The 11,037-nt window shown below is 43.8% G+C and overlaps 1 protein-coding gene across 1 annotated transcript in view; it reads left to right on the top strand.

Moving 5' to 3' along the window:
• The first annotated feature begins 5,954 nt into the window (after positions 1-5,954).
• The window catches only part of smg1 (SMG1 nonsense mediated mRNA decay associated PI3K related kinase), a 74,022-nt gene continuing 68,939 nt past the window's right edge, over positions 5,955-11,037 (top strand). The window contains exons 1-5 of the mRNA XM_030725509.1: positions 5,955-6,031; positions 7,755-7,903; positions 9,055-9,207; positions 9,693-9,829; positions 10,390-10,448. Of these exons, the coding sequence (XP_030581369.1) occupies positions 5,955-6,031; positions 7,755-7,903; positions 9,055-9,207; positions 9,693-9,829; positions 10,390-10,448 (575 nt within the window). The remainder of the gene's footprint in view (positions 6,032-7,754; positions 7,904-9,054; positions 9,208-9,692; positions 9,830-10,389; positions 10,449-11,037) is intronic.

Raw genomic sequence — 11,037 nt, 5'->3', positions numbered from 1 at the left:
GTTCCTTTGACTGGAACTAAGGGGCCGAGCCCAACTCCTGAAAAACACCCCCACACTACAGTATACCCCCCCCCCCCCACCACCAAACATTACACTTGGCACAATGCAGGTACTGTTCTCCTGGCAACTGCCAAACCCAGACTTATCCATCTGATTGGCAGAGATTTGTCACTCCAGAGAACATCTCTCCATCACCATATACAGAACTTTGCATTGTGTAATGTACGGCTTGGATGCAGCTGCTCAGCCATGCAAAGCCATGAAGCTCTACACACAGTTCTTAAGCTAATCTGAAGGCCACACAAGTCTGTAGTGATTGACTCTGCAGAAAGTTGGTGACCCCTGCACACTATGTGCCTCAGCATCCGCTGACCCCACTCTGTCATTTTACGTGGCCTACCACTTTGTGGCTGGCTTGGTGTCATTTCCAATCACTTCCATTTTGTTATAATACCCCTAACAGGAAATTTCATGATTGGACTTGTTGCACAGGTGGTACCACGCTAGAATTCACTGAGCTCCGAGGAGCAACCTGTTCTTTCTCAAATGTTTGCATGCATAGGTGCTTGATTTTATCCACTTATGGCCATGGACGTGATTGGAACACCTGAATTCAATGATTTGGATGGGTGAGTGAATACTTTTGGCAGTATATTGTATATGTGATTATATGACCGTGCAGAAAGACATTGGAGGAAGGAGAAGTTGAAGGTGAGATTGCCCAAGGTCCAAATAAATCCTAACCTCTGACTCAATACTTTGCTGCATTTTAGGTTTTAGCTTCGGTCCCTGTGTGTGTGTTAAACATCATGAACAACGTGTGCTTCATTCACAGTGTTAGCTTCACAGACAAACTCTCTTAGAAGCAAACAAACATGCAGCATATGGGTTGTACAACCTTCATCATGTTTTTGTTCTCATCAACCACGGTGGAACAAACTGTTCTTTTAGAAACCTGTCAATGATTGTCTCAGTTTGCAGTTACTTTGTCTCACTTTACCTACTTTGGTGAATGCTGAGAGCAGTCATGGAGCCATGAGGAAGATGAAAATCCAAGATCAAACACCAACATTTGCACTTTTCTGACAGCAGTGACAGTTGCGTAGGAATGAGTGCAGATTTCATCAAAACATATAAACTCCTTTAGTCTTCATATCTCTCACTTTATCTCCGCTGATTTTCAGATCAAATCCACTGCAGCACTGGACATAATAAATGCGTAGAAAAAATAAGGAATGCAATGAACGCCTTCTCTAATATGATGCTAACAAAGAACATGCATGTTAACAGTTAGCTGATTATACTACAAAATGATAACCAAGAGCACTTGTGTGGACAGTAACCTTTAACCTTTCTACAGAGGTGAGCGTCATGTCGATTTTTAGTGGATTCAAAGCTGGTCTGCGTTGCAGAAAAGAAAAAGAAAAGTCTGCAGTGATTTTTGTAATGTTTTCATTATGTCTGACAGGCTCCTCAGACTCAGGCAAACTATTTTTGAATGATGTTTGAATCTGCTGTAAGCACTGCAACACAGTTAAGTCAAAGCGATTCAGCTTTGTTCCTTTGGTAATGATCCAAAAACTGACTGAACTCACAAAGAGTGCATATCCAGATATTCCTCAGCTGAATGTGTTCATCCTCTGAGAGCACACAGGCGCACAAAGAATGAAAACTCTTTGTTTGTCGTATGATGCAGTGCTCGCTGATGGCAAAGACCAAAACAAAGAAAGAAGTCATTTATGACCATTTTTTTCATCAAAATAACTACAGCTATCAAAATATGTCATTTTAGGTCACTCACATTAGGATTGTAACTTTTGCCCATCTCTAGTTTTAACCACAAACGTGTTGCTTTCCATTGTTTTATCTTTATTTATGTTGTTTTTATTTATTTATTTTTGTTTGTGGGTGCCATAAATTGGCTGTTTATGTCTAACTGTGAATTTGGCTTAAGAATTTGTAAATCTATTTTATTGGGCTACATGATTTCATCTTTGAATTGAGGTGTTTTCAGTCCCACAGCTGAATAAAATCAAGCACCTAGTCACGCAGTATCCCTTTACAAATATGTGTGAAAAAGATTCAAATGGCTGTTTGGCAGACCATATGAAGTTACAAAGTGAGGCGTCAGTTGCTGAGGCGCATAGTGCAATAAAGTTGCCAATGCTGTGCTGACTCAGTGACTGCAGAGGTTCAAATCTCCCCTGGCATCAACAAAAGCACCAAAACTGTGCTGATACCTGCAGATGGGTTTCCATGGCTGAGCAGCTCATGTACTTGTATTGTGTACATGGCCCAGTACTGTTCTCCATATAGTTTAGCTATCATATGCCTGTACATTTACAGTGATCATTATTTACACACAGTGGGTCTAACAAACTGTGTCAGTGTGCACACTTTTCCTGAGTGGAAAGTATATATTTAAATATTCTTGTTGCACGACCTGTTAGACTTTGCTATATTATTAATGCTACAGCAGTCCAGCTGAAGCTGCTTTCTTGACATTATTATGGCTGCCAAACACAGTTTTTAAGCAGTAGTAAGCCCCCTGTGTCTCTGATCTGTTTCTATAAAGAAAATAAAAAGAAAGCACGTCCTCTCAGGGTTCTAGCCACAAATGGCTAATGCTAACCCCTTGTTAACTGAGTGACGGGGCCTAACTGGAAAGCCCCTCTGAAGGCTAGGCGGTAATCACAGTTTTTGTGGACATGTTGTTACATTTCTCAAGGTGCGTGTCAGGTTAGGTTCAGAGAGGATTTTCAGTTATGTATGTAGGACCGACGCAGAACTCTAAATCAGGCCTTCTTAGACAGATATTAGAAGCCGGCTGTCATTTGGATTTCTGTAGCCCGCAAAATCAAGTGCAGGCACGACCTTAGCGAGATCAAATGTGCACATTGAAACCGCCTGTGCTCTGTGGTAGAGTGCAAATGCAAGTGGCAATAACAGCAGCAACCTAGCCGGGGGGACGGAGCCCACGGGGGTGCGCTCTGGTTTGCTAAATGCAGTGACAGCAGAGCTCCCAAAGTGAAGCCCTGACATCCTCAGCCCTGCGCAAGGACGTCTCAGCACGGTGCAGTGCCTGCCATCAACCGCTAGTTAGAACACTGGCCTCTTACAAGACAAGGTTTTACATAGTAGCACCAAATCTGAAAGAGTCATCTGGTCCTCAGCAGGTACTAGTACTGTGCCATTATTTCTGGAACAGAAACCATACCAAAATACAGAAGCTGTGCGTCAAACATTAAACACACCATGACAATACCTTGTAGTACCACCCTTATCAACAATAATTTGAAATCATGGTTTTCTGAATGATTAAATGCAGAGTGGGGTAAAAGCACATAGAGGGTAAAAACAGGCGAGAAAAGAGGAAACAGTGCATCATGTGAACCCCCCAGCAGCCTAGGCCTATAGCAGCATAACTAAGGGATGGTTCAGGGTCACCTGATCCAGCCCTAACTATAAGCTTGATCATAAAGGAAAGTTTTAAGCCTAATCTTAAAAATAGAGAGGGTGTCTGTCTCCTGAATCCAAGCTGGGAGCTGGTTCCACAGAAGAGGGGCCTGAAAGCTGAAGGCTCTGCCTCCCATTCTACTCTTAAGTATCCTAGGAACCACAAGTAAGCCAGCAGTCTGAGAGCGAAGTGCTCTGTTGGGGTGATATGGTACTATGAGGTCTTTGAGATAAGATGGTGCCTGATTATTCAAGACCTTGTAGGTGAGGAGAAGGATTTTAAATTCTATTCTGTTCCATAGGTTAGTGAGGCTATCAACTGGTTAAGCTAACCCAGGGTTTCCCTTTTGCATTTATATAAAGGGGTGGTGCTAGCAGCATCTGACCAGTCACAGTGATGGATAAGTGTACTGGCAGCAGAGTCACTGATTTAACAAAAGAAGATAAACATATACTGTGGGGAAAATATGAAGAGGTTAAATACATGATACAGACAGCAAGAAAAGCAGTGGCATGAGAGGAAAAGTGCAGTACAGTAGTTTAAAGACTACTGCATGGGCACTTTAATCACTATAGATAGATACTTTATTGACCAAAAAGGAAAGTGGGTCATCCGGCAGCTTAATATGGACAATAAATAGATGCCAGACAATGGAGGTATAAATTATACAAACTATACTAACTGGTGGTGCAAGATGTGCAACAATGCAGTGCAGTAATATACAGCAGTAAAGTCATAAAATGTCTGATTTACAGAGTGCCAAATATCAACATATGTAGTTAGTGAAGCATTAAAGAGTCTGATGCTCTTGGAACAAATGATCTCCTAAATCTGTCTGTTGAGCAGCTCTGTGAGAGCAGCCTTCCACTGAGCACACTCTTCTGTTTAATTATAGCGGGTGTAAGGGGTGACTGTCATTGTCCATGATAGAGTCCAGCTCCACTCTGACCTCTGACCCAGCCCCAGTGCGTCTCTCTCCCTGATGCAGCCTCCCCAGTCAATAAGTCATTAAGATTGGTGAAGAGCTACTTTACCCTATTTGGAAGCCAGGAAATAAAGATGGTCAATATCAGTAAAACATTGGAGGGTGGAGCCTATCCCAGCTGCCACAGGGCGAGAGGCAGGCTACACCTGTAGAGGTTGCCAGCCTGCTGCAGGGCTAACACAGAGAGACAGACAACCATTCACATCTACAGCCAATTTAGAATCACCAGTTAACCTAACCCCATTAACTGCATGTCTTTGGACTGTGGGAGGAGGCCGGAGCAGCTGGAGAGAACCCATACAGACACAGGGAGCAAAGTGTAATCTGGCCTTGAGAGGAACCAGAGGTTTGCACCTATATTGCTGTTGGTGTAGGGGTTTCTTGACTGTGGGCTTTGACAGTGATACATCCTCGAGTGTTGTGGACCTGACTAGATGTTTGGAAACGTTTTTTTTTAACCATGGAAATAACTTTTACTATCTTCTGTGGTTTTTCAGGCATTTCAGTGTAGTTAAGCTGCTCAGTTTATTACTCCTCATAATGCCTTCTTTCACTTGCATTTAAATCTTTTTGGACCTCATGTTGACAGCTCTGGTGAACAGCTACCAAATGCAAGTTCCACAAGCAATTCCAAATCTTATATCAGCTTAGTTCATCATGGAATAACAAGGGAACAGGTCTCACTATCCAAGAAACTCTCAATCAATCCATCATCTACTGAGCCTTTCTTCTCACATCAGCATCATTCTGCTTGGCTCTCCAGTATCCATCAGCTTCAGCAGTGATGCAGACTCTGCACTGGTGTGTTGTAGTTAACAAAGAGCTGAGAATTAAGGCAAAATTTTTGGGCCTGTGTTAGAGAGAGAGAAGCTTAATCATCTGCTTAGAGTGATTCCCCTGGGATCTGATAAGTGATGGATCATTCATTTGTTTTTTCAGTTAGACCATAAATATCTGTGGGGCATATATAGGAAATACAGCACCATCATTGGATTTTCTTATTCCTAAAGTACATTTAAAGATGCTCCCTGTCAGTGCAATCACTGGGTTTTGTCATTAGCGGTTTTGCTCAGTTTTGTCAAACACAGAAATCGGTGTCTCAGCTGAGTGCTCACAGCTCCACAGTGATGTGGAGGATTCAAGGACACACCTGATGCAGGTAGAAGCATTTCTATCATTAGCTTGCACTCTTTATGATGTGGCAAACGTGCGAAGAAAAAAGAGCTGTGAGATAGTTTCAGATAGCCCCCCCCCCAGAGAGAGAGAGAGAGAGATTTTAAAGGATTTCTTTTAATGTCTTTGAATCCGGCCACTCCATAGGTGGCGGTAATGCACATTTTTTTTATTTGACAACCGGCAAAAACACAGAGAAGAAGAAGGGCTGCCGTAAGCTAGCTGTAACAGGGAGCTGCTAACCAATCTGTGAGCTTTGATAAAGCAAAATAGAGAAAAGTAGCGCTGCGGAGAGTCTCGTTACCGCTGACAGCAGGTCATGCAGCGCTCTAAAAGGTAATGAGCCGTAAAGCCACAGGGTCTCGGCTCAGCGGCGCCCACAAACTGCGGCCACACTGGAACGACTGGCAGTCCAGGTTGGTGCTCCGCGCCTCTGCGGCCCGCAGCTGTTCATCTGCGGCCACATGGAAGCAGACGCTCCTCTGTGTTTGTGCAGTTAATGCTAACAATGTGTAGCTGTACTATCTGATAAACTATAATGTCGACATTGTTGTTCACGCAGTGCACTCTCAGCCACACCGACGGCAGGGCCGGCTGCTGCCGAGCCCGGGGCGCAGACGTCCTCCGCAGAGCCTCAACGCTTCTGCACGCCGCTAACTCGCTTAACGCTAATGGCTAATCCACAGCAAGTCCTTTGGTACTAACACACATCAGGACGAAAGTGGTGACGATTCACGTGCTCCACTGATGAGAGATTTATTTATTTATTTTTATTAAACACGAGCTGGATCGTTACAGAGTGTTGGTGTGGCCGCGCAGGCTAATGTGGTTAGCTGGCAGGGAGACGCCACCCTGAGCACTGTTATCAACTTCTCACATAACTTCCGGTTACATTTGTACAGGATCTGTGTTGAAAGGTGGCTGATCGCGCTGGGTTGGCGTCTTAAATAAGTGAAATACGGAGTGGGTAATGACTGAAAGCGGTTACAGCACCCTGAGGCCCGGGCCCTGAGGTTAGAGATGGGGCTAAGGGCAGTTTGTGGCGAGACGCCGCTGATGGAGCAGAAATCCATTTTGTGTCGCTTTCAGTGCTGAAGTCCTGTTTGGACACAGGATACTTTCAGTTCTGCGTTGGCATGTGTGAGGCTGGGAGGCGCGTTTTAGTGCGGTCACAAAGACTGCAGGTGGCAAAGCTCAGTGTGGGTTTCGTCTGTCTGTGGAAATGATTTAAATACTATGACGGTGAAGGTTTGTTCATCAGTTCCTTCTGTTATTAATATGTGGCATAACCCTGAAAACACACTGCATCACCACATGATTGCCAGCTAAAAAGTGGGTTTTTGTTCGTTTTGCTTGCTTTGCTTTGTGCCATTCTCACTCACCTTTTCTGGTTAAATGAGATTTAAATATTAAAGATTAAAAATGGTGTTTTGTAGAATTTTTAAAGTTGAAACTTTGCTGCAGGCTTTAAAGGTTCATTTACACCAGTTATGGAAATGCAACACTAACTGGTTTTTGAGAGGATACAACAGAAAGTTTGTTGCTTATTTTTGTTCTTTCTTATTAACACTGTCATGTTTTGTAGTACAGCGAGCCATCAGTGCTCTACTAAAAATGAAACAGGCTGCTTCCCTGAAATCAAGTTGCCTGATAAGGTGTGAATTTTGTCAGCTCTGCTTTGTTATGCAGTTGTGATTTCTCACTGCAGTCCTGGGCAGAGGTGCATCCAGGTTAAGTACTTTATACCAAATCACTGAGTTTTGTTTCCCACTATACAAAATGCCAAGCTGTGATTGGGCATAGTGAACAGCCGCACACTGTCAGTACAGATGCCGTGCACCTGGTTACAGGTGATGTCTTATACCTGTAAGTCGTGCTGCAGTTGAAGGCGTGTCGCTTTTAGCAGCAATGACAGAAATAACTGCTGCCCAACGCCACATGCTGGAATCTCTGCAGGACACCTTTGATCATACCACTCTAACATGTAATATTATTGTAATTCTGTTTCAAGTGAAAATGCTCTACAGATTGTGTCAGACCATTTAGTTCAACTATCACATTCATAACTGAAATAGTGAGTTGTGAGAGTCCAGAGTCAAATGGGACTTTGTCTTTTGTGTGTGTGTGTTGTACCCACAGAGTTGACGGTGTGTCATCCAGCCAGGACGAAGTGAAGTCTAGAGAGTTTGGTTCAGGACCACTGTACGACGTGTTGGCCTCCAGCTGCCCTGAACAGCCAGCGGCGCCCAGTAATGTCTATGCTGCTGCAGATGCTCATCAGGAAGAGGGTGAGGCCTGTGGGCAAGCTGAGATTCCTGCCTAACTGACTGAAAAGAAGGAGACAAAAGGAGAGGAGCATTTTTACCCCTCTGTCTAGTTTGTAAGGTCAAAATCTCAACTTGAACCCCAACGTTTGTGTCTGGACAGATTTTATCAACACAAGAGTATTGCCACTGTGCAAGTCACGAAGCTTCGTGGTGTGTGCTTAAGCAGACCTGCGAAGCTTTGATGGTTGAAGATGGGTGCAGTCCGAATGTCAGGTAGTTGTAGGTGGTGGGGGGCAGCTTCCTTCTGTTAGTGTTATTGAACACTTTGGGGAAACAAGATTAATCAAACATTGTTGCCTTCCAGTTATTTATTTGAGTGTCAGCGTTGTTTAAATGATGATTATTTGATTTTAAAGGCCGTTGGTTAACATGCGCGCTCAGGACCGTAGCATAAATGTGCCAAATGTAATGATTGAGGCAGATTTTCATTTCCAGCCCCTGGCAGGTCTGCAGACTGCTAAAGCATCTTTGGCAGAGTCGTTGCAGTGATTCAGATCTCTTGGGGTGCCCGAGCCTTTGCATCATGTTCTTTTTCTATGTTTATTTTTAAATTATACAAAACATAAATGATGAACTAATCTTGTATAAAATGATGAAAAGAATGATTTCTCTTTGATCCGCATGCCTTTTGGAGATCAGATCATCTTCAGCTCAGTTAACGCCACTGTGGCAAAAAGATTCTTAGTTTCAAGAGTTTCACTTCTGGTTAAAGAAGGTGTTTAACCCTTTAATACCAAACCTGTCGTCTGCCACAGAACGTACTTCAAAATTGCCACCGTTCACCGACTTCCGGCAATAATTACCGAATAACCCTATGTTGGCTGTGAAGCGCAATTTCTCAGCTTTCAGGAACAGTTTGGATTTTTCTGATAGTACCAACGGTCACGTCATTACCATAATTCAAAGTGTGTTTTATGCAGCTGTTCACGGCAGGTGAGGACAGGTAACGGGTGCATCGGCGGCGATCGCTCGGTGTTACAGGGTTAAAGGCTGTTCGCGTCAACAGAAATTCACTGCATTTGAAAGCTGGGTGCACACAGGCTGTTGGCCTGTGTGCACCCAGCTTCCTGGCAGATATCCGGGTTTCACCGAGCATGCTTCGTGTCTCTTAGGTGGATATGAAGCTGGTCAAGGTGTCTGTGATACTACGTTTGATTGGAAGTCGCTGGGGCAAGAGCTGAGGCCCAATGACTTGACAACGGATTTGATTCCTTTCAAGCATGGAACCCGTGCTTTAACTTCAAAGGACATGAGGAAATCGCAGGGTAAGAAGTGCAGCAGCATATCATTTAGCAGCAAGCACACGTATTATTTATTTACTCATATTTAAACTTCCTTCCAGTTCCACTAGGTTCATTGGTCAGAGTTCTCAGGAATATGAGGCTAATTAACAGCTAAAGAAATTCTACAAGTACACGTTGCAGATGCTTTCTTGTAAGAGTATTTGTGAAGCAGTCGCATCAACATCTACAAACTGTAGCCATAGTTAATTTTTTCCAATATACTCAGTGAGCACTTTGAAGCTGCAGGAGATGGTAAATTGGTTCTTATAGCTCCAACACACCTAATTCACCCATTCAAACAAACACTTTTTTCTGCACATTTACACTCAGGAGACACTCAGGCTTCAGTATCTTGCCCGAGGATACTGAAGCGGCCAGGGATCTTACCCACAACCTTCTGTGTGTTTCTGTAATATCATGTAATGTTGGCGAAAAGCTGTGCAGTGAGTGTTGGGATGTTGTTGCAGACAGAGGAATGGCTCACTCAGAGGAGTCTCGACTGGCCAACCTCCTGCGCCGAGTCTCCAGGGAAGATGACCGTGACCGGAGGCTGGCTACAATCAAACAGCTGAAGGAATTCATCAGCCACGGCGAGAGCAGAGGGGTCAGTCACGTGATCTGCCTGTTTTTTTTTTACAAACCTTCTTCAGAAGAGAAAGAAGGCCTGGTCACTGTTTAAATAGGTGTGATATTTTGGTGGTTTGAACCTGTGTAAGGGTGCCAGCCAGTGAAGTCAAACTCAGTGTCCAGCAAACTGCATCTGAGTGCCATCCTTCCATCCATCCTTCCATCCATCCATCCTCTTCCTCTTATCCTGTTCAGGGCTCCGCGGGGGGCTGGAGCCTATCCCAGCTGTTATAGGGTGAGAGGCAGGGTACACCTGTACAGGTCGCCAGCCTGGGCTAACACAGAGACGGACACCTATGGGCAATTTAGAATCACCAATTAACCTAACCTCCACTAACGGCATGTCTTTGGACTATCTTGTATGATGTGTTAACTCAGCTCTTATCATGGCTGCTAAGCAGATGTTCTTCAGTCATTTAGGAACCTCTCTGTGCAGATTACTGATTACCTGGACTGGATTAAGAGATTTAATGTGATTAAATGGATTCTGTACTGAAATGCACCACAATCCTCATAACTTATATCTTGTCTCTACAGACCCTGGTCAAACAATTGGACACCATCCTTAGCACTCTAAATGACATCTTGAATGAGAGGTAAGAGGATGCTGTGTGCTGTGTGTTCATTGTTGGTACAGATGGGGCCAAAGGTCAGGACGGAGTTAGACGTGTGAGCGAGTTTTACTGGTGAGGCGTGGTTGACTGTTTTTTAAATGTATTGATAAAAATTCTGTAATTATTCAGAGGTAGTTGTGCATAATGTGTCAGGGTTTCGTGCGGGTCCTGGAAATCCTGGATTTTAATGTTGTTTGGATATAGTGCTTGAAACTGCTTGAAATTGTATCTTTTTAAAAAAAATAAATAAAATAAAACTATCTGATTGAATAGTTTGCTTATGAGACGGAGAAATAAAATAAGTCGTAAAGTCTAAAATGAAATTTCTCCGCCTGGCCTGCACGTCTGCGTGTGACCTGTCAGTCTGTTTGTGGCCCCGCCCCTCCCCCGAAGACAGAGAGTCGCCATTTTAATGAGTGTTGGCTGGAAAACTGCAAATTCCAATTATGGATAAGACGAGTATGGAATTATATTTAAGTCAAAAAACATAATCTGCACAAATGATGTGATTCCACGAGCTGCTGCAGGTTCACGCTCTCGTCAGGAAGCTACACGCCGAGCTGAATTCTTC

Source organism: Archocentrus centrarchus, unplaced genomic scaffold (genome assembly GCF_007364275.1).
Source record: "Archocentrus centrarchus isolate MPI-CPG fArcCen1 unplaced genomic scaffold, fArcCen1 scaffold_58_ctg1, whole genome shotgun sequence".
Taxonomy (NCBI): Eukaryota; Metazoa; Chordata; class Actinopteri; order Cichliformes; family Cichlidae; genus Archocentrus; species Archocentrus centrarchus.
This window is presented reverse-complemented; position numbering and strand designations above follow the sequence as displayed.